Genomic DNA, 23,169 nt, shown 5'->3' with positions numbered 1-23,169 from the left:
TTGTAACCATTTTTAAGATCTATATTTTGCTAGTAGTTAAGAAATAGAACAATAGCCATTGCAACCATATGATTTATAAGCTTCCTCAAATAAACCTGTAACTGTTTAAGTTTTAACCTGACTCCTTCAGTTGCTGTAATAGAACCAAGCACAATTTAAAAGAACTTCAGCCGGTCATTAGGGACAGATATAGGGAGAGCTTGGGCGTTTGGATTTGTGTCACACCCAGGTGACACAATCCACTGGGGCACCTTTCAGTCTTTCCCCAAGGCTGCCCGCTGCGAAGGAATTACGAATTCTAGCAGCTGAAATCTAAGGTGTAATAAGCTCTTCCTATAAACTCGGGGCGTCTGAGAGCCTGTTGGCTGCCCTCTGCGACGGGATCCCGGTCCTAGCAGTAAAGTCACAGACGTTAAACTATTTTTCGGGGCGCCCTCCAGCCTCCTAGGCTGCACACTGCAACGAGACTTTGTGTCTCAGCAGTTGAAGACTTGGGTGTAATACACACGCACACGCTGCCCTGACCGTCGGCTGACAGGTAGTCCATGGAAATTCCATTAACCACTGAATTAGCTTATTATCCTCAGTTGAACATCCCTGGTTTCTTCTAGTGGGGCACGTACACACTAGGGATATAAACAACTAGTCAACAAGCATATGCTTATCTGACTAGTCGCTTCCCTCCCCCCTACTTGCTGCCTCTGTCAGAGAGAGGCAGCAAGAGGGGGAGCAGGAGCTGGTACTGGGGGGAGCCAGCTGAAAAGCCAGTTTCCCCCAGCACCGTTTCTCTACGGGGGGCAGAGGCATAGGGGGGAAACAGCGCGAGCAGAGACTGAAGCAGTCCCTGTTCATGCCGGTTCCAACTGCTGTGTTTCTGCTTTTGAAATATACAAGAGCCCGATGGGGTTCTTGCTATACTTCAAAGGCTGAAGCACCGCAGTTCCCTGCTGCTCTTCTGCCTTTTAAATGTAGTAAGAGCTGTGGGCGGCTCTCACTACATTAAAAGGCTGAGGCATGGCTCCCCCTTCTCAACTAATCGAGTAGTCAGTAGAAATTCCATCAACTCTCAATTAGCTGATTAATCGAAATTTAACATTCCTAGTACACGCATGCCTTGGTGCACATAAAAATATTCTTCCCATGAATGCAAAAAAATTAGAGAAAACATCATAGGCACTGAAGTTTCCCAAGATATCTTTAAATTTGATTCTAGGTAGTGTCTATGCAGGGGCTGTGTAACTGTCCTGTTTTGCCTTGCATATTTAAAGCAATTAAGTGTAAATCTAAAATAGTTGTGCCCCGTGCATTGTCCTTTTTCAAATTAATGTAGCTGTGTTTGTATCATAGATTCTATACAATATAGGGACTCTTACGTAAAATACTTACATACTGATATATTTTATGATTGACAAAGACGACATCAGTCTTCCTTTGGCTAATCCCAAGTTTGGTTAAATCAGTGGATGGCACATTAACACAGGTATTCTCAAGGGAAGGAACGTAGGTACCCAAACGCCACTGAAATTCAGCTGCACAGAAAACTCCTTGCTTCTGTATCTTTTTTTAGTCAGGGTTTACTGAATTAGAGAGGGTGCCTGTTGCAGACCAGCTGAGTGTGAATCGCTGAACTTCGGTAAAGATTAGAGCCCAAATAGATACGAGCCCAAAGGAGCATATGCAAATCAGATTGTGAGAGCCTGTGAAAGAGATTCTACTTTTAAACATTTTCTGCAGATTTTCGTGTCACCAATTCCCTCTTCTGTGCCCGTCTTCACTTTTGGAAAGGGAGCTGTATGCATAGGGTCCGGTTGCGCCCGGGAGTTGTGTACACTGGTTATTCATGCCAGAAGAGGGAATTGGTGAGATGAAAGTCTGCAGAAAATGTCCAATATTGTCTGGAGAGAGCTTTAATTTAGATGTCTGGCATTCTGCTCCAATTCCTTGTAGATTAAATGCAGAGGAGGGACAGCCTGCAACAGAGATGAGTAAAGCTTTTGAATGTGCGTGCGTGCGCTGTAACATTTTGAACAACTTTAATTTTAGGTGGCCTTGGGAGTTGGTAATATGATTCAAAACCTTCTGCCTTGAAGGGATAGTTTGACTCTAGTATGGCGCGTTAGTGACGGAGATTTTTTCTGCCATCTGAATCCTGTTCTGATAGCTCATGTGAAACAAGCCGGCAATAATTTAGATGTGTGTGGAGAAATGCTCAGAAACTGACTTCCATTCAAATGTTTGAGGGATTCCTATTGTCATTTAAAATGCAACAAAACATAAGACACCTGATCAGAAAAAAACATAGAATCATCAGGATGGAAGAGATCTCAAGAAACCAAGTCCAGACCCCTGTGCTGTGGCAGGGCCAAGTAAACTTTGGGGTTCTCGCAACAAAATGTTTAGTGCCCTCAGTGCAACCACTGGCAATTTTTCTTAAAGTGCGTAATTCTAGGAAAAACAAATAAATGTGCCCATATTCACATCCAAATTGTTGTAACTTAGTTTTCTTTTTTGCAAATTTAATAATAAAAAAATGTACAGTTGTCTTTATTCTTTACTGGGCCTACACAGAATAGAAACACCGATAAGATGCTTTGTGCATTCTTGTCTTTTGTTGCCATTTGTGGTGCCTTTTTTATTAGACTTGCTAGCTAGTATAGCTGCTGCTGTGAACAGTGATACTTGCATGTTTGTTAACATCACTTTTCACAGCATCAGACCTGCTAGCTAGCTGGGAGGCAGTGAAAAGTGATCTCAACAAACATACAAATGCTACTTTTCAGGCAAAGGCTCTCCCCCTGCAAACTGCAGGACAAATAAAGTCCTGAATATAGAGGTAGCTAGTGAGGTCCAACGACAATGTGGGGGTGGTGAGCACGTGGCTGCGGCCTGATACCGAAGCCCATGGCCAGAGCCTGCTGCTTTCCATCCCAGGGCTGAAGCTGAAAGCCCCCTGCCCCTGGGTGGGGGGTACTCACAGGCCACCTGTTCCTCTGGCATTTGTAGCTTCAGAGAAGAGTCCAAATCTTGCTGACAACCCTGGGGAAGGGGCTTCTGCTTCCCTCTCTTCCCCCTAAATCAGGCATGGGCAAGAGGAGGCTAAGCCTCCAGATCCGGCCTGCAGCCACCTCACCCGCACTCTTTACTAAAGAGCAGCTGCATCCACTTTAAACATCAGGCTGCTAATTGCTCTGCAAACTGGGCAGCGAGAAATCTTTGCGATGTCCCTGCCCTCTAGCAAAATCCCTAAGCTCCCATTTGCCAGTTTCCAGCCAATAGGAGATGAGAATTTTTGCTGAAGGCAGGAGCAGTGAATGAAGCCTCCTCACTCCCCTCTCCCTGTGCTGGAGCAGAGCTGCATGGAGTAGCCCACCCAGCACACAGGCAGAGTTCCTGCAGAGCTGCTGCCTGGGAGCCACCTAGGTAAGAGCTTCTCAGCCAGAGCTTCTGCCCCCCCACCCTGCCCTTTCTTCCCAACTACCTGCCCCAGGCCACCACCCAAACCCTCTCTCTCCCCTCTCCCTACCTCCTCCAGGTCACAACTCCCTCCCAGAACCTGCACCCCCTCTTAAACCCTCTCCCCCAGGCCAGAATCCTTTCCTGCACCCATAACCCCTCCTGGACCCAACACCCTAAGCTCTTGCCCCAGATCACAACCTCCTTCTTCAGCCAAACTCCCTTCTACTCCACTGACTGTCCCAGACCCTGTGCCCCCTCCACAGAAGTGTGGCACTTGACTGCTTACCAAAACCTTGGCGTGGCCCCCATTAAAAATTATTTCCTACCCCTGCCCTAAATCATTGCTCAGGAGACGTGGGCACAAGAAAAGTCCCCAGTGGAGAACATTTAGACCCAAGCTGAATGGTGTTCTTAAAAACTTCCACAACCTCCCTTGGAAACCTATTCTGAGGTTTAACTACTCTAACAACTAACAAAGTTTTCCCTATCGAACCTAGATCTGCCTTACTGCAGATTAAGCCCATTACTACGTGTCCTACCTTCATGGACATGGAAAACAATTGATCACTGTCCTCTTTATAATGGCCCGACTGCTGTCAGTTGCCTCACTCAGCTTTCTTTTCTCAAGACTAAACATCTTCAGAGGTCAGGTTTTCTAACCCTTTTATCATTTTTGTGGCTGCCCTCTGGAGTCTTTTGCATCATTCCTAAATTGTGGTGCCCAGAATTGGACACACAACTCCCATCGGGTGCCTCCCCAATACTAAGTAGAGCAATACAATTATCTCCTGCGTCTTGCACACGCCAATTGCGTGCAGACACCCACAGTCATGTTTGCCTTTTTGCATTGGCATCACATTGATGACTCGTATAAGTGTTTGGTCCACTCTAACCCCTGATCCCGTGCAGCAGTAGTACTGCCTAGCCAGTTATTCCCCATTGTGTCATTCATTTTTCCTTTCTAAATGAAGTACTTTGCGCTTCTCTCTGTTGAATTTCATCTCGTTGTGTTCAGACCAGTTCTCCAATTTGTCCATGTCGTTTTGTGTTTTAAACCTGTACCCTAAATTACTCGTAGCTCCTCCCAACTTGGTGTCCTCTGCACGTTGTATGAGCATAGTCTCTACTGTTATCCAAGTCCTTAATGAGGCCAGGGACTGGATAGACATCGACTATTTGATTAGCTGATTACTGTACATTTAACATACCTAGTACTGTATGAGAGCTACAAGCTACAGAGGAGATTACCTAAAAGTAGGGTTGTTAATGGGGAGCCAGTTACTCTGTAAAAATCACTTTTAAGGGGTGATGTTTTCGGGTCATGGTTAACTTGTACCCAGGGGTGACGGGCTGCTCCAGCACAATAAGGCCCCCATGCAGAGTTCAGCCCACAGAATGTGTTTGTGTGTGGGGGGGGGGGGGGATGGTAATGCATAAGCCGGAAAGACTCCAGTTTGCCTGTTTACATGGTTGGCTGTGAGAAAACCTCTTTATTTGTAAACTGTGCAACTTGATCGGGAGTTCCTGACAGCTGATGAGCACAGACTGCCATGCTTTTATTTTATTTTTTAAAAAGCCTCTATCTGGGATATAATCTTGTTTTAATTTTGCAAACCACTTTGATGTGGTTGGGTGAAAGCAGGATCGATTTGGTTAGCGTGTGATCGGCTAGGAGTCTTGCAGTTCATTGAAAATGTCAAGAGCTCTGCTGCCCATGGACTTGTCCCAGCGATGAAATGCTTGTGACCGTCCATGTGGCACGAATCCTGGAAAGCCATTGATACCAGCTCCATGGCATGCTCATCCTGGAACGGTCCCTTTTCAAGGCAGGCAACAAAGCAATAAACACTGTACTGTGATAGAAAGTTAATCTGTTTCCAGAGAATTTGATGACTTACAAATCCATGCAAATTCATTGGCTTCTGACAAGTCTCATTCCCCCTGCAGCTTCATCTAGATGGATGGTTGGCTTGAACTTTGTCCAGCATCACTTGGTTTATAGCCACTGTTCACAGGGAACAACCAGCATGATAGACATGGACATATGACTGGCTGTTACAGTTGAAATTAAAACTATTAGGGTGTGCTAAATGGGTACAATGAAGACCGGTTTTATGGCTACTGCAAAGCAGTGGTCACTTGCTTTATCAGCCAGGAAACTTCCCAGTGTTCTGTATCTCCTGCTGCATTAAATCATCTTGCAAATACTAAGCGTGCAATGAAGCACAGAGCTGAGTTTGGAAGATGGTATAAAATTCATCTGTGGGCCTGACTGACTAGACTAGCAGGGAGGAAGCAGATGTGTTCTGTTGGTGTCATGCACAATCCCAGAGGCTCTAAGAAATGGAGGAAGAAAGAAAACCCTGATGGTTCAAAACATTCACAGAACGAAACCCCCGGGAATGCTGCTGTCAATAAATTACTGTGCGAGTAGCTTATAGCTGTAAGGCTGAGAGAGCCAGTCACTTTGTAAAGTAACATGAAGATAATCCAAGTCAGGTTGAGAATGAAATGAGTTAAAACCTGGTTGGTGCCTAAGGGAATTATGTGCAGACAAGAATTCCAGTGGTCCTTGCTCTGATGTTACGAAAATGTAGGGAAAACAATTCGGTTTATGCAGCAGTTGGAAATAATATGGATGTGATATTTTTATATTTACTGTTTAGGGCCTGCAAAGTGAAGAGGGTTAATACTTTATTCAGTTTTGTATATATGAAGTCTCTTGTGAGCATTCCCAGAGGCGAAAGTGTGCAGTGTAGTCAGTTGCAGTTTGTGGTGGTTTCTCTCTTCTGCATAAAACAGTACATGCAAAAGGCATTGCTACTGTAAGTAAACAGAGCAGTCTCTCTCCTAGATGCCTTTGCCTGCTCATAAGCCTGTCTCGGGCCATTGTAGCTTATTTGTAGTGCCTTATAACCATAAATCATTGACTTCTACAAGCCTTTCCCTGCCTCACTAACCAAACTAAAATCCCTCTGTGCCTCTCCTTTCCACCCATGTACTTAGTTTTAATTGTAAGCATTAAAGTGCAATGAGGTGTGACTGATGTCTGAATAGTCTGAAAACACAGCAGGACAGATTGTGAACCCTAAATTGAGCTGGTTAGTCCCAGTGAAATCAACTGGACTATTTTGATAGTAATCTCACTAGTGTAATTGACGTATGCATAACATGGCCCTGTATTATTATTTATTTTTAATAGTGGTATTAATGGTATCTAGATCTTGTGCTGTACAAAAGAAGTGAGTATCATTACCACCATTTTGTAGAGCGGAAACTGAGGCATACAGCCGTAAAATAACTTGCTTAATGTCATCCAAGAGGCAATGCTGGGAATAGAATCCAGGTCTTCTACATCTCAATCAAATGTTCTGTCTTCTAGATCACCGTATTAGACCCATTTGTGATGGGTGTTAAATTGAAAAATTCTTTACACTCTGGCTAAATTTTTTTTATTCCTCTTTCTTCCTCCTGGAGGAGGGAAACACCCACAAGTTCCTTTAAAGTCAATAAAAAATGTGGGTGCTTAGCACCTTTGAAGCTTGGGGGAGTAATCTTTTTAGTAGGCTCTTCCTGTCCTCAATATAGATGTTTTTGTTGGCCTGCCTGGTAGAGGCACCTATCCGTTCAAACTTGGGCAGTTTTTGTTGAAGAAATGCAACCTCTATGTGATTAGCCAGGTGGAGAGGCACAAAGCCTGTCTGGAAATAGTCATGGTGCTTCAAATACAGGCATTTCAGTCCTGTGGAAGTCACCTGGGTTTGTTTATAATCTTCAGAACATTCCTACCATAAAGACTGCAGAAGGGAATTGTGTGTGTCTAATGTAAACTGTGAAGTATCCGTGTCATCTGATGCAGAATTCACCTCTGGGGCCACTGATATGATTTTCTTTTGTGTTTTCAGTGACACGCAGGGGCTTCAATCATGAGCAACCCATTTGCATGGATTGCGGAGCCGCTAGACCCCACCCAGCCTGCAAAGAAGTTCTTCAATCTGAACAAATTGGGAGATGTGAGATATGGTACGTTGGCAGCATGCAGAGGGAGCTGATGCGTGCGTGTGCTCCATTTTTACCTACTCAGACTGTGGTGGGCATTGAAAGTAACTGTGGGAAGGCCTTGCAGCTCTAGATGACACTCGATTTGTGGGCACAGAAACATGGGTACAAATGAAAAGCCAGCCCTTAAAGATCAATTTGTAATCCCGTTTTTTGCATTTGAGCCTCTTGGCTTATTTAACTTCCTGTTATGGGGATGTTATTTTTCTAAACTTGGACTGCAACTTTGGTCATTTTATTTGTTAGTTGAGAGTGCTTCCGATGGGCGTCATGTATCTCCTGACTGGGCATGAAGGTGTAGCCAAATCAATAGACGGACATATTTCCTCCATGCTGCCTTGCTAAAGGGATGAACTTGAGAGAAGTGTGTGATTGCAGGATGTATGCCCCCAGTAAAGATGCTGTATGAAATCCTGGCCCGGCCCTGTTTATAGTCAGTGTCAAGTCTCCCATTGGCTTCCATGGAGCCAAAACTTCACTACCCAGAAGCTGAGAGAACACAACCACATTTAGATACAGGTTGAACCTCTTTAGTCCAGCACCCTCAGGACCTGACTGGTGCCAAAGCAGAGAATTTGCCGAACCACAGGAGGTCAGTATTGTCTATCAGCATTACCAACACTTGCACTGCTCACTGGGCTGTTAAAGGACATTTAGGGGTAAATTAGAGCTAAATAACAGCACAGGACACTGAGAGCCAGGACTGGTGGCTGTACACAAACTTTATGGGACTGTGGGCAACTTGGACACACCCATGATAAGTGGACATTGGCTAATTAAAACCATGCTGGACTAGAGAGGTTCAACCTGTATCTGGAAACTTCCTATAAAAGATGAAAACCAATCTGCTTTCTGTCTCTTTCCCCCAGAACGTTTGCCGTTTTCTATCAGGGTCCTCCTGGAGGCAGCCATCCGCAACTGTGACGAGTTCCTAGTGAAGAAGGAAGATGTTGAGAATATCCTCAGCTGGAAAGTGGTGCAGCACAAGAATGTCGAAGTGCCATTTAATCCTGCCCGAGTTATTTTGCAGGATTTAACGTGAGTCGAAAGCCTCCATAAACTAGGAAAATGGGATTGTAAAAACCACAACCATTTGCATGGGCAAAACAGAGGGGAATGGAAGGTGGATACGGTGTCACGTTATTTTAAACATACTGTCTGTCCATTTGACCAAACTCAGTGAAGAGAGAAATGCAAAGACAGCAATAGCTGTAAGTGTCCCATTAATTCAAATGTCCTATGACCAATAACTTAAACATCACATTTTGTTTATTATTTAAATCCATCATGTAAAAATGAGAGAGAGAGAGGAAGACTCAGATGCCCACCATTTATGGTGAGAGATATCTCCTTCTGGTGCATTTGAGAGACGCCCCCACCCTTTTGTGACTCCCCAATCAAGGAGGATCCAAGCCTAAGGACCTAATAGAGCCTGTGGACACATTCAAGCCCCATGGAGAAGCAGCTCATTTCAAGAAGCCTAATAGAGCTCAGAGAGCCCCATGATCATATTTTGAGCATCTGCCCATGTCCTGTGAATGGTGTCTCATTTGGGTGCCTCCTGTGGGTGGAACCTAGAGAGTGGTACCACCATCTTTCCCCCCAACCTGACCCTTGCTCACATCTAACGGAGAACACTCCTGTAGTATTTTTCATTTAAAAAGTTGACTTCTACAATATAATATTTAAAACCTGCAGAAACACAACGACCGATAATTGGAAAGAAACAGGATAATTGGGAATGGGGCAGAAAGAGTAATATACAATGTTACAAAATAAGGGGTTATTATAAAAGTAGACTCGCAGAATACTAGGACTGGAAGGGACCTGGAGAGGTCATCGAGTCCAGTCCTCTGCCCTCATGGCAGGACCAAATACTGTCTAGACCATCCCTAATAGACATGTATCTAACCGACTCTTAAATATCTCCAGAGATGGGGATTCCACAACCTCCTCCAAAATCCACTGTTTTTTAAACCCTGGACTCACGTGGTAAGAGGCAATAGAGTACAGCTTTAGAATTCTCCACATTACTGGACAACAGAGTGATTCCATGTCTCACCCTAGTGAATAATGTATTGCCCTGCATTCTCTACAATGCACTACAGGGACTGAGTGCTTGGTCTGGCTTGCATTTTGAAGTCAGTGGCAAAATCGCCATACCCTGTATTGTGAACAGCATTAGGGTCCTAGCTGTCTCACATCCTGAGGGATGGTAACCGTTTTATGGATGGAAACAATGAAGCACAGAGAGGGTGATCTGTACTTTCTAACCAGCTCAGTTCCCATTTTGACACCTAAACAAGTGGTCAGGGTAGCTGCTGAGTTCTTCTAAAATCTGTCCCTTCCCATCCCAATGGGAGTGCTGGGCTTTCTTATCAAGATTAGCCCTTGAGTAGCGGCCTAAATGGGACCTGAGTTGCACTGAAAATCTGGGTTCTGACGCAGGGCCCCACAGTGAGTAAATTGCTGGTGTGGGTTAGCTTTTTGAGGGTTCCTGTTTTTCAGCCCCATGCGTTCTCTGAATGCCTCTGGCTACTGAAATGGATGTATCCTGCTGTCACTCCTACAGGTCCCCCAATAAAGGGTGCTGTTCAGGCACATCAGGAAATGACAGACAGCTAAATAGTGACACATTTTTAAAGTGCTTGTACACAAATGCTAGAAGTCTAAATAATTAGATGGGTGAACTAGAGTGCCTCATATTTAAAGAGGATATTGATGTAATAGGCAGAAACATGGTGGAATGAGGAGAATCAATGGGGCACAGTCATACCAGGGTACAAAATATATTGGAAGGACAGAACAGGTCATGCTGGGGAGTGGCACTATACATGAAAGAGAATGTAGAATCAAAGTAAGTAAAAAATCTTAAATAAACCAGAATGTTCCATAGAATCTCTATGGATAGTAATTCCATATTCCAATATTAGGACGGTAGCTGTACGGATATATTACCGACTACCTGATCAGGACAGTGATAGGGACTATCAAACCCTAAGGGAGATTAGAGAGGCTATCGAAATAAAAAACTCAATAATAGTGGGGGATTTCAGCTATCCCTATATTGACTGGGTGCACGTCACCTCAGGACAGGATTCAGAGATAGTTTCTTAACACCTTAAATGATGGCTTCTTGGAGCTGCTGGTTCTGGAACCCACAAGGGGAGAGGCAATTCTTGATTTAGTTCTAAGTGGAGCACAAGATTTGGTCCAAGAGGTAAATATAACTGGACCGCTTGGAAATAGTGACCATAATGTAATAAAAGTTAATATTCCTCTGGTGGGAAAAACACCTCAGCAGCCCAATGCTGTGGCATTTAATTTCAGAAAGGGGAACTACACAAAAATGAGGAGGTTAGTTAATTAGAACTGGAACAGGTACAAAAAAGGGCCACTAGGATGATCCGAGGAATGGAAAACCTGTCTTATGAAAGGAGACTCAGGAAGCTTGGCTTGTTTACCTTAACCAAAAGAAGGCTGAGGGGAGATATGATTGCACTCTTTAAATATATTAGAGGGATAAATACCAGGGAGGGAGAGGAATTATTTAAGCTTAATACCAGTGTGGACACAAGAACAAATGGATATAAGCTGGCTAGTAGGAAGTTTAGACTTGAGATTAGACGAAGGTTTCTAACCATTAGAGGAGTGAGGTTCTGGAACGGCCTTCCAAGGGAAGTAGTGGGGGCAAAAGATCTCTCTGGCTTCAAGATTAAACTAGATGGCTACGTCTACACTGGCCCCTCTTCCGGAAGGGGCATGTAAATTTCACTAGTCGTCGTAGGGAAATCCGCGGGGGATTTAAATATCCCCCGCGGCATTTAAATAAAAATGTCCGCCGCTTTTTTCCGGCTTTTAAAAAAGCCGGAAAAGAGCGTCTAGACTGGCCCCGATCCTCCGGAAAAAGTGCCCTTTTCCGGAGGCTCTTATTCTTACTTCAAAGTAAGAATAAGAGCCTCCGGAAAAGGGCACTTTTTCCGGAGGATCGGGGCCAGTCTAGACGCTCTTTTCCGGCTTTTTTAAAAGCCGGAAAAAAGCGGCGGACATTTTTATTTAAATGCCGCGGGGGATATTTAAATCCCCCGCGGATTTCCCTACGACGACTAGTGAAATTTACATGCCCCTTCCGGAAGAGGGGCCAGTGTAGACGTAGCCGATGGGTTTATGAAGGGGATGGTTTGATGAGATAACATGATCTTGGTAACTAATTGACCTTTCATTATCAGTGGGAAATAGGTCAATGGAGGGTTGAGAAGAGTTACTATAGAGAACTTTCTGAGTGTCTGGCTGGTGAGTCTTGCCCACATGCTCAGGGTTTAGCTGATCGCCATATTTGGGGTTGGGAAGGAATTTTCCTCCAGGGTAGATTGGCAGAGGCCCTGGAGGTTTTTCGCCTTCCTCTGTAGCATGGGGTACAGATCACAGCTAGAGCATTCTCTGCATCTTGGGGTCTTCAAAGTATTTGAAGGCTTCAATATCTGAGATATAGGTGAGAGGATTATTCTAGGAGGGGGTGGGTGAGATTTTGTGGCCTGCACTGTGCAGGGGGCCAGACTAGATGATCATAATGGTCCCTTCTGACCTTAAAGTCTATGAGTCTATGAGAAATTAAAAGGTACTGTCACAAAAGTAAAATCCCTGCAAGTTTCATGGAGACTTTTCAAAGACACCATAATAGAGGCCCAACTTAAATGTATACCCCAAATTAAAAAACAGGGCATCTCTACACAGCAGGGCTAAAGCCGAAATAAGCTACGCAACTTCAGCCATGTCACTTGCGTAGCTTAAGTCGAAATAGCTTATTTTGGCTTTTGGTGCTGTTTACACAGCAGGAAGTCTGAGAATGAGCACTCTTCCTCTGACTTCCCTTGCTCCTCAGAAAATGAGGATTACAGGAGTTGGAGTAAAAAGTCCCCAGCTCAACAGTATTTTGACATGTCAAAATAACTGCTTGTAGTATAGTGGAAACTGTGGTGTAGACATACCCTAAGAGAACCCCAAAAGTGCCATCCTGGCTTAACAGTCAATGGTGCCACTGTGGCAGAGAGAGAAAAAAAGGCATCATTTAAAAAGTGGTAGATAAATCATAGCGAGGAAAATAGAAAGGAGCATAAACGCTGTCAAATAAGTGTAAAAATATAATAAGGGGTTTGAAGAACAGCTGGCCAAAAACTCAGAAAGTAATAGCAAAATGTTTTCTAAGTACATCAGAAGCAGGAAGCCTGCTAAACCACCAGTGGGGCCACTGGACGATTGAGCTGCCAAAGGAGCACTCAAAGACGATAAGGTCATTGCGGAGAAGCTAAACAAAGTCTTTGCTTCAGTCTTCATGGCTGAGGGTGTTAGGTTGATTCCCGAACTGGGGATTTTAAGTAAAGATTAATTAGCTAATTGAGTAGTCGATGGAATTTGCATTGACTACTCGATTAGTTGATAAGGGGGGAGCTCGCTACCGCTGCTGCAGCTCTGCACTTTAAATGTAGTAATAGCTCAGTGAGGTTCGCTCCTGGGGGAGGTGCAAGCCAGGCCTCAGCAGGGCTCCTAGTCCAGTGCCTAAGTTGCACAATAACTCTCCCTTCTGAGTTTCCACCCCAGTGTTCTGCCCTGATGAATCCAAATGTGGCTTTGTTCTTTCTGCTACCCTGCTGCACTGGAGTAGCGATTCCAATGTTGGCTTCTGAGTCAGAATCTGCTGGCAGTGCGGCATCCGCAGGCTATGCTGCACCTGAGGACCTGGGCTCTGCTTTTAAATCACTTCAGTTTGTTTCATCTCTCATTTCAGTGGCGTACCAGCAGTGGTTGACTTTGCCGCAATGCGTGATGCTGTGAAAAAACTGGGTGGAGATCCTGAAAAAATTAATCCCATATGCCCGGCTGATCTAGTGATTGATCATTCCATCCAGGTGGATTTTAACAGGAGGTAAGGAAATAAAGCATGTCTTGTTTTTCATGCTTGCTAGGAAGCCAGGGTCAGCTGGTGTTAATTAGCATAGGCCTACTGAAGTCAGTGGTGCTACACTGTGCTATGCAAACTTCAGATTTGTCACCAGCATTACAGAGGCTCAAGACTGCTTAAGTCAAACCATTTACTACACTGGGCTGTCTTGGCACAGGTCTGAGAACGGGGTTGCTAGCTTGCTGCTGCCTTGGTGACAAAGTGCAAAGTGTTGGTTTTATGCCGGGGGGAAGAGGAGGAACGGAAAGAAGGGGGAAGTGGAAAACTAGTCCTGTAAGTGAGCTACTTTGCTCCTGCATAGAGCCTCATGGAAATCAATGGGACTTGGCACAGAGGGCCATCTGCACAGCATTGCAGCATCAGGATCTTAGAAATCCACCCATCTTCCTGTGCTTCTTAGCTGTACCTCATGCCATTGTCCTGCTTTCTCATGTCCTCTCTTGGTTTTCTTCTGCTTTCCAAACTCCTCCAGTACTCCAGTTGCCTTACTCAGGAACTTGTTCTATACGTGGAATGTTCTCTGGGAAATAAATACTGAAGCTGTCCACTTACATGAAAACAATACAAAAGTGTGTGTGTGTGGGGGGGGGAATCATACAATGAAAGAGCACTCATAGACTGTAAGGTCAGAAGGGACAATAGTAATCACCTAGTCTAACCTGCAAATGGCAGGCCGCAGCACCTCACCCACATCTGAAACAGACCCCCCCCCCCAACCTGTGGCTGAGTTACTGACATTCTCAGATCATGTTTTTAAAGACTTAAAAGTTGTAGAGATTTCACCCTTTACACTTGTTTAAACTCATGTTTCATGCAGCACACAAAGCAATTCCCCGGCTCCCAGGGTATCTGCCAGTCTCACCTGGGGGAAAATTTGTTTCCAACCCCAAATATGGCAGTTGATTAGATCTTGAGACCAATATGGCAGTACACAGACAATCCAGGTTCAACAAGGACAAGTGCAGAGTCCTGCACTTCGGACAGAAGAATCCCAAGCATTGTTACAGGCTGGGGACCAACCAGCTAAGTCGTAGTTCTGAGGAAAGGACCTGGGAGTTACAGTGGATGAGAAGCTGGATATGAGTCCACAGTGTGCCCTTGGAGCCGAGAAGGCTAATGCATATTAGGGTGCATTAGGAGGAGCATTGCCAGCAGATCCAGAGATGTGATTATTCCCCTTTATTCAGCTCTGGTGAGGCCACATCTGGAGTATTGTGTCCAATTCTGGGCCTCCCGCTACAAAAAGGATGTGGACGCATTGAAGAGAGTCCGGCGGAGGGCAACCAAAATGATTAGGGTGCTGGAGCATATGACTTATGAGGAGAGGCTGAGGGGTTTAATTTAATTTAATTCGAACTAGCAGAGCGCTTAGTTCGAACTAGGAAAACCTCATTTTACGAGGATTAAGCCTAGTTCGAACTAGCTAGTTCGAATTAAGGGGTGTGTAGCCCCTTAATTCGAACTAGTGGGAGGCTAGCCCTCCCCAGGTTTCCCTGGTGGCCACTCTGGCCAACACCAGGGAAACTCGTCTGCCCCCCTCCCGGGCCCGGAGCACTTAAAGGGGCACGGGCTGGCTACGGTGCCCGTGCCAGGTGAAAGCCTGCCAGCACAAAGCCAGCAGACCCTGCACCTGGCACGGATCGAGCCACCCACCCGATGCCTCCAGCCTTCCCCCGCTTCCCGGGACCAGGCTGGCGGCTCCCGGGAGCTTGCCCGGGACCACAAGAGTCGGGCACCCGCCTGGGCTAGTGCAGACATCGTGGACCTCGTCCACGATCTCCGCACTAGGCACAGGAAAGTGGCCGTTTAGGGCAGGAGAGCTGCCAGCCTGGCCACCCAGGAGCAGGTGTGCAAGAGAATCAAGGGGGTCCACTGAGACCCCCGACCCTGAGCCCTGAGCTTACAATGGCCGTACTGGGTCAGACCAAAGGTCCATCTAGCCCAGTAGCCTGTCTGCCGACAGCGACCAACCCTAGGGACCCTGGAGGGAATGGACCGAAGACAGCGACCAAGCCATTTGTCTCGTGCCATCCCTCTCCAGCCTTCCACAAACTTCAGGCAGGGACACCACTCCTACCCCCTGGCTAATACCATTCCATGGACCCAGCCTCCATGACTTGATCTCACTTCCCTTTTAACTCTGTTCTAGTTCTAGCCTTCACAGCCTCCTGCAGCAAGGAGTTCCACAGGTTGACTCTTTGCTTTGTGAAGAACAACTTTCTGTTACTACTTTGAAGCCTGCTACACATTCCTTTCCTTTGGTGTCCTCTAGTCCTACTTTATGGGAACTAATGAAGAACTTTTCTGTATGCACCCTCTCCACCCCACTCATGCTTTTAGAGACCTCTATCCTGTCCCCCCTCTGTCTCCTCTTTTCTAAGCTGAACAGTCCCAGTCCGTTTAGCCTCTCTTCATATGGGACCTATTCCCAACTCCTGATTATTTTAGTTGCCCTCCCCTCTCCCAGCCTCTCTCTTCCCCTCTCCCACCTCCTTTTCCCAGTCTCCCCCAGTTTTGTTCAATAAAGACAAATTCCATTTTGGAAGACACGTTATCTTTATTTTGTACATCAAGAAGAGGGGCTAGGGAAGAGTAAGTGGAAGGAGGTGAGGGAGGAATGGGGCACGAGCCCCCGATGGGGAGGACTGGGCTGGCTCTGCGGGCTTTTGGGGGTGGAAGCTCTCCTGCAGCCCCCCAATTGCCCCCTCTCCCCAGATGGCAGCCTGTGGCAAGTGCAGCCGGGCTGATGGCCGAGTGGTGTGATGTGTCCAGTGTGGGTACTCCGGGCAATCCAAGCCAGGACTGCTTTGCAAGCGGGGCACCCCTGAGAACTGTCTGTCTGGGGTGGGGGTCGGGACCCTTTAAGCACAGCCCTCGGCTAGCCTGAGACAGCATCTCCACGCTCTAAGTCCTCCTCTGATGCCCTGCCGGCACTGCTTCCGGCCATCCTTAAGCCACTTAATGTGGACATGCTAGTTCGAATTAGCAAAACACTAATTCGAACTAGTTTTTTAGTCTGGATCCGTTAGTTCGAATTAGCTTAGTTTGAATTAACTAATTCGAACTAAGTTAGTTCGAATTAACGTTGTAGTGTAGACATACCCTATGGGATTAACTTTTGTGCCCCACATGGGCTACATCTACACTGGCATGATTTTCCGGAAATGCTTTTAACGGACAAGTTTTCCGTTAAAAGCATTTTCGGAAAAGCGCGTCTAGATTGTCAGGACGCTTTTCCGGAAAAGCACTTTTTGCGGAAAAGCGTCCGTGGCCAATCTAGACGCGAAAATGACGATCGGGGCTTTTTTGCGGAAAACACTACTGTGCTGTCTACACTGGCCCTTTTCCGGAACAGTTTTCCGGAAAAAGACTTTTGCCCGAACGGGAGCAGCTTAGTTTTTCCGGAAAAGCACTGATGATTTTACATTAGATCGTCAGTGCTTTTGCGGAAATTCAAGCGGCCAGTGTAGACAGCTGGCAAGTTTTTCCGGAAAAGTGGCTGATTTTCCAGAATAACTTGCCAGTGTAGACACAAGCATGAGGTATTACTCTTAAGACTTGTTAAGCACTTTTCATGATTTGCCTGTAGCTCCCTGCTGCAGTTGCTTGAAGCATATAAAACTGATGGTCATAATGAGATACAAGTGCTGTTCTTCCATGTGCACACGTACGTCCGCATACTAAATTCACTTGGGGACTTTTACCTCTGTTCATTTATTTCACTTGCAGATCAGACAGTTTGCAGAAGAATCAGGAGCTGGAGTTTGAAAGGAACAAAGAAAGATTTGAATTCTTAAAGGTATGGGAAGAATTTATTTTCGTTATGTGTATCAAGATAGGATTAACAAACTCTAATCCACTGTATATTTAATATGTGGGGCTCTTACTGTGTTTCAGTGGGGTTCCCAAGCTTTCCACAACATGAGAATTATTCCTCCCGGATCAGGAATTGTCCACCAAGTGAATTTAGAATACTTGGCGAGAGTGGTGTTTGATCAGAATGGGTACTATTATCCCGACAGCCTGGTAGGCACCGATTCGCACACTACAATGATTGATGGTCTGGGAGTACTAGGCTGGGGTAAGTGCACTCAAATTTTGTAACTTAAAGTTTCGTGAACTGGTTGGTTAGGTTATGGCTCTTGTTCCTGTCAAACCACCTATAAAATACAAGGACTGATTTAGTACAACAGACTCCCTTTTTTGTGTCCAATTCAGCTGGCCCGATAAACCAGGATTTTGTAACCCGATCTCCTGTTCCATACCCATTGATTGTACAAGTAATAGCCAACAACAAATCACATGTCCAGTCATAGAGGATTTGCTTGTGCTTTTATTTTTAAATATTTTTTACTGAGGATTTAAAATCTCCATGGGTGGCAGCATTAGTGAGGACACATGGAGGACAATTTTCAAGGGCATCTAAATGACTTGGGAGCCAAAGTTCTATTGAAAGCTTCACTGGTTTTCAGAGACACCAAAGAGCCTAAAATCACTTGGATGCTTTTGAAGAAGTTTACCCTGTGACTGTAACTATAAATACAGTGCTGGATCAGAAACTCTGATTCAATGCCAAACGCTGGCGAGAGGGGATGAAATGTGTCAAGGAGATGAAGTATATCAAGACAAGGTTTGATCACTCTTTGCCAGTATTCTTGTACCAGATGTTCTTTACTTGGACACAGCTTGCCAGAATAACACTGAAATATGTTCCTCGCCAGTGGTAGACAGTGAAGGTTTGACATTTCATCTGTGTAAGTAGATAGTCTAACCAAAGCATTTTGCAGTCATCTTTATTCCTAGTATAAAGAATACCTGGGGAATACCACAATGATACTTACATTATTTTGAAAACACCTACAAATCCCTTTGTTAACTAGGAGTCCATCAACCAGCGAGCAAGGTGCTGTATAAACACAGAACAAAGTGTCTTGGTCTCAGAGAGCTTACAATAATGTTGATAGCTTACAAACGCATGGATAAAGTTTTCAGTCGCACACAGTGTAAGTCATAGTATATGTGTCTACTTTACGTAGTGCTATATAGATTACAGTCTGTATAAGGAATTTCTGAATCTGCAGCCTTGGTAATATAGGACTGCAACAGCTCATGTTACTTGGATTTTAACTTTTTTGAGACCATCTTCTTGTTCTGTGGTTTTGTACAGCACCTGGTCAGTGACTGGGGTTTCTAGTAGGAATGTTAACGATCGAGTATTTGTGTAAACTTGTAACTGCTGGAAATTTTAGCAGTTACATGTTTACACACAGGGCAGGGAGCAGGCAGGAGCTGGGGCTCGCAGGGAGCCGGCTTAAAAGATAGAGGCAGCAGTATAGGGGCAGGCGGCTCCATGGGAGCTGATAAGTGCTGGGAGCCTGTTTGAAAGCCATTTCCCGTGTGTACCAGCTCCCGCCTTCTACCCTCATCCCCTGCGCTGCTGCCAGAGGCAGCAGCGGAGGGAGGGAGGAAGGCAGCTGGCTCCACGGAAGCCAGAGCTCATGGCAGAGCTGGCTCTCCATACATATTGGCTTCTGCTTCTCCCCTCTCCCCTTGCTGCCTCTTATTGGTTAATCATGTAACTGACTATACATTGACATCCCTAGTTTCTAGAGCTAGCTTAATACACAGAATAAATAATCATTGTGTTGGGAAGATTCTTTATAACCACGGCCTCGTCTTCACAAGGAAACTACCCCAAATAGAGTTGCAAGACAGTCAAGCTAGCTGACTGCTTGACCGTCGGTCATGCTGCTGGTAGACTGTGACCAATGCTTATCACTAATATTATCAAGTTGTTTCCTTGTACTTCTCCCATCTAACTGTATCCATCTGTTGACTGTTGGCTTGTGCTTAGATTTTAAGCTTCTTGAGGTCGGAGCCATCTTTTTGCTTTGTATTTGTACAGTGCCTAGTGCAATGGGTCCCGATCTGTGCCTAGTGGTATGGTACTACAAATAATAAAATGCTGACTGGTCAGTGTAGAAGAGGTTCAGGCATGCTCAGCAGGCATGGGAAAACTCTTCTGCTGTCAGAATTTACTCAAGACTCGTTAACACACAATTGAGCCCAATTTGTCCTGATCTGTTCTGACCAACCAGCCCCTTGTGGTTAAACACAGTTGAGTTAGTGATTTTTCAGTTTCCAAATGAAAGTAAGTTGGTGGCTAGAAACTTTCTTCTTAAACAAAAGCTTTGGACAATGTGAGAAGAGAGGCTATCTAAGAAATATCCCCTATTAACAGCACAGTCTAAGACCTGCTGTCTGGTAACTCCTTTTCCCTTATTTGCCATAATATTATTTCACTGGTCAATTAACTTCCAGCATTCATTGCCTCATCTAAAAAAAAAAAAATTGTGCTTTTGTCATGACAATTGGATTCAGGGGTTGGTGGCATTGAAGCAGAAGCCGTGATGCTGGGCCAGCCAATCAGCATGGTACTTCCTGAAGTGATTGGCTACAAGATGGTGGGAAACCCTCAACCCTTGGTAACGTCCACAGACATCGTGCTTACCGTTACCAAGGTAACATGCACCCCTGCTGCTTTTCCATGAGTATGGGGGATTTCTTGTAATGGGCTACAGCCTGGCATTCGTGTGTAATCTTAGTGTGGCTGTGTACAGTGGCCTGTCTCTGGAGCGGTCATCTTAATTTCATCCTTTATGACCCAGCCACACTGGGCTTGGGCCACATTAGCTCTGCAGCTCCTTCCCTCTTGTCTGCTGCTAAGCCTCACCCCAGATTGTGGAATCAACATTTAACCCTGCTCCTGATTTGATGGGATAGGAAGAGCTGCAACTGCAAGAGCTCTTACAGCCCTTGCGGTCATGGACAGGTTTGGGATCCAAACCTACTCCCGTGGATGCTCCCGAGGATTTTTTGCCATTGCCTGCAGTGGTAGCAGAATCACGCATGGATGGCACGTTTGGCATTGAGCTTTGATGCTTTGTTACACGCCAAACCAAACCCTGATCCCAGGTGGCCCAGGACTGGGAGAAAGCTTTGCCTGTGAATGACGTATGCCGTTCACATTCTGAGGTGAGGAACAGAGCTGAGCACCTGTGTTGGTTCCTGTGTTACAGCATCTGCGTCAAGTCGGGGTTGTGGGTAAGTTTGTGGAGTTCTTTGGGCCTGGCGTAGCCCAGCTGTCCATTGCTGATCGAGCCACCATTGCCAATATGTGCCCAGAATATGGAGCAACTGCAGCCTTCTTCCCAGTCGATGAAGTCAGCATCAGATACCTGATTCAAACGGGTAAGTGCAAAAAGAGACCAGAACTTGAAGATCCAGAGTATACACCTGGGCCCTGACAGTGGTACAGGGCCTGACTTTGGTATAACGCCATTGACCTGAGTGGGGTTAACTCCAGAATCTCACTGAAATGAGAGATCAAATCACACCTCTGGTGCCGTGCATTTGGTCCCAGTGCCTTTCTAAACCTTAACCCTGGGAAAGGGTCCCTTTTTACATGGTATCTATGAGTTACCATGTGTTTCGGGGCTAAGCCCTTATGAACTCCAGCATATGAAAATTTCTTGTCAAGAGTTCAACATCAACCTTAGGATGCAAATAATAGTTCCAGTAAACTGGGATTGGGCTCATCAAAGATCCAGTGACTTTTCTCCTGCTTTTCTAGTTAAACATGAAGTAGATGTGGATGCAACCTACCCCATTCAATGTCCTGGTCTGCATAATTAAAATGCCCAAATTTCTGTATCTTGACTGGTTGTTCTTTAGCTATGACTGGATTTCACTTTAGGCCGCGACGAAGAAAAAATTAAGCACATAAAGGACTATCTTGTGGCTGTGGGGATGTTTCGAGATTTCAGTAACTCCTCCCAGGATCCAGATTTTACCCAGGTAAAGTCTTGATCATCATTAAATTTTTCCATTACTTCTCTCCTGACCCTCTGCTCACCTCCCTTGAATTGTATTTATTTTTGTTGTTCTCTTTTTGAAAATTTTTTTGTTGCTGTGTGAAAATTTCTTTAACATGACTCCAGTTTATTTAATCCCACGCCCAAACCATGCCCTGGCGTACTGTAGTTGGCAGGCCACTCCATGACTGTATAGGCAGCTTCTTGTAACAGCTCACACCCAATCTCAGGGCTTGGAATGTGTCCAGCAATCTCAGTCTACTTGACTTTAGGGATGTCGACATGTAGACGACTGCACAGATAACCAATAAGCCTGAGCTTATCTTTACCAAAGGCAGTTGAGGGAGAGGCCAGTGGGAGCCAGTGACCCTGAGGAGCCGGATTTTAAGCTGGCTCCCCATGAGCAATGGATCCTGTGGAGCCACCTGCCCCCCCACTCCCACACTGCTGCCTCTGATAAAGAGGCAGCAGCGTGGAGGGTGAGGAGAGGCAGGCAGGAACCAATACATGAGGGAAGCCAGCATTCAAGCCAGCTGCTCGCACATATCTGCTCCCATGGAGCTGCCTGCCTGTCAGAGGCAGCAGCACAAGGGGGGCAGGCAGGAGCCGATACATGTTTAAGCCGGCTCTCTGCACATGCTGGCTCCCTGGAGCCGCCTGCCTCACCCTTCCCCTCTTCCCACCACTCTTGCTGCCTCTATTCGAGGCAGAAAGGGGGCGGGCAGGGGAGGCTGCTGCAGAGCAGTCTCTGTCTGTGGGGAACTCAGGCCCCCCATGAATAGGGGCTGCTGCCACCCCACGCTCTTGCCTCTGTGTCAGAGGCAGCAGATGAGAGCTGGTCTGCATGGGGAGCTGGGACTGACTCCTGCTTCCCATCCCATGCTGCTGTTTCTGATAGAGGCAGCAGCATGGGATGGTAGGGGGCTCCCGGGGAGTGGGGCTAAGAGTGCACTGGCTGCTGGCCCCACTCTCTGGGACTATCGAATAGTCGTGTAACCACTAAAATTATATGAGGTTAAATGACTATTCAATTTCACGCTATCTAACAATCCCTAGTTGCTAGTCCCTAGTGGCCTGCAAAATGGTGAGCAGGAGGCTGCTTGTGTGGTCTTGTTATTACCCCTTTGCTAGTATTCCGCAGAATGCGTCTTGGTGCTAGCAATAGGACTTGTCTCGATTGTGAGGCTGGGGGTAAAATTTACAAGCCACCTCAGATCTGTTTCCAGAAGTGACTTAACACATTTATCCCATTGGCTTTATTTCAACTTGAGCTCCTGTGTTTGTCACCTTTGAAAATGGGGACTAGAGGTGGCTATTAAAACTTTTTCCTTGGGGGGTAACAGTATCTGACTCCCTTCAAATGGCCTCATGTTGTCAGGAGACCATTTAAGGCCCTGATTCAGCAAGGTGCTTAAGCACATTAGTCAGTGGGACTCCTTGTGTGGCGCATGGCTAAACTGGGACCCTTTAGAGCAATGTATCGTGTGTGATTTAGCTCGTTCCATGATAGCAGCTTAGTGACCTGTATTTTTCCTCCTGGCAAACAGATTGTGGAGCTGGATCTGCACACCGTCGTGCCTTGCTGCAGTGGGCCCAAAAGACCTCAGGACAAAGTAGGTGTGTCAGAGATGAAGGAGGACTTTGAGACCTGCCTGGGAGCCAAGGTAAGGCACAAAGCATTGCAAACAGAAATATGTTCGTCTTCAGGAAACTGTCTCTAGTGCTTAGTCACTAGAGAGACTGATGGCAAACAGTTCAGTGCACTTTATGTATAAATAACCTTGGGTGTTTCCAAGTTATTTTCAACTGTAGCCTAGAAGC

The 23,169-nt window shown here is 45.8% G+C and overlaps 1 protein-coding gene across 2 annotated transcripts in view; it reads left to right on the top strand.

The window, feature by feature from the left end:
* The window catches only part of ACO1 (aconitase 1), a 52,915-nt gene that overhangs the window by 10,277 nt on the left and 19,469 nt on the right, over nucleotides 1-23,169 (top strand). For both annotated transcript variants that reach the window (XM_075931450.1, XM_075931451.1), the window contains 9 exons: nucleotides 7,362-7,479; nucleotides 8,385-8,553; nucleotides 13,301-13,438; nucleotides 17,204-17,273; nucleotides 17,372-17,555; nucleotides 19,856-19,995; nucleotides 20,554-20,725; nucleotides 21,231-21,331; nucleotides 22,896-23,012. In XM_075931450.1, the coding sequence (XP_075787565.1) occupies nucleotides 7,383-7,479; nucleotides 8,385-8,553; nucleotides 13,301-13,438; nucleotides 17,204-17,273; nucleotides 17,372-17,555; nucleotides 19,856-19,995; nucleotides 20,554-20,725; nucleotides 21,231-21,331; nucleotides 22,896-23,012 (1,188 nt within the window). In that variant the 5' untranslated portion in view covers nucleotides 7,362-7,382. The remainder of the gene's footprint in view (nucleotides 1-7,361; nucleotides 7,480-8,384; nucleotides 8,554-13,300; nucleotides 13,439-17,203; nucleotides 17,274-17,371; nucleotides 17,556-19,855; nucleotides 19,996-20,553; nucleotides 20,726-21,230; nucleotides 21,332-22,895; nucleotides 23,013-23,169) is intronic.

Source organism: Pelodiscus sinensis, chromosome 6 (assembly GCF_049634645.1).
Source record: "Pelodiscus sinensis isolate JC-2024 chromosome 6, ASM4963464v1, whole genome shotgun sequence".
NCBI classification, from domain to species: domain Eukaryota; kingdom Metazoa; phylum Chordata; order Testudines; family Trionychidae; genus Pelodiscus; species Pelodiscus sinensis.
This window is presented reverse-complemented; position numbering and strand designations above follow the sequence as displayed.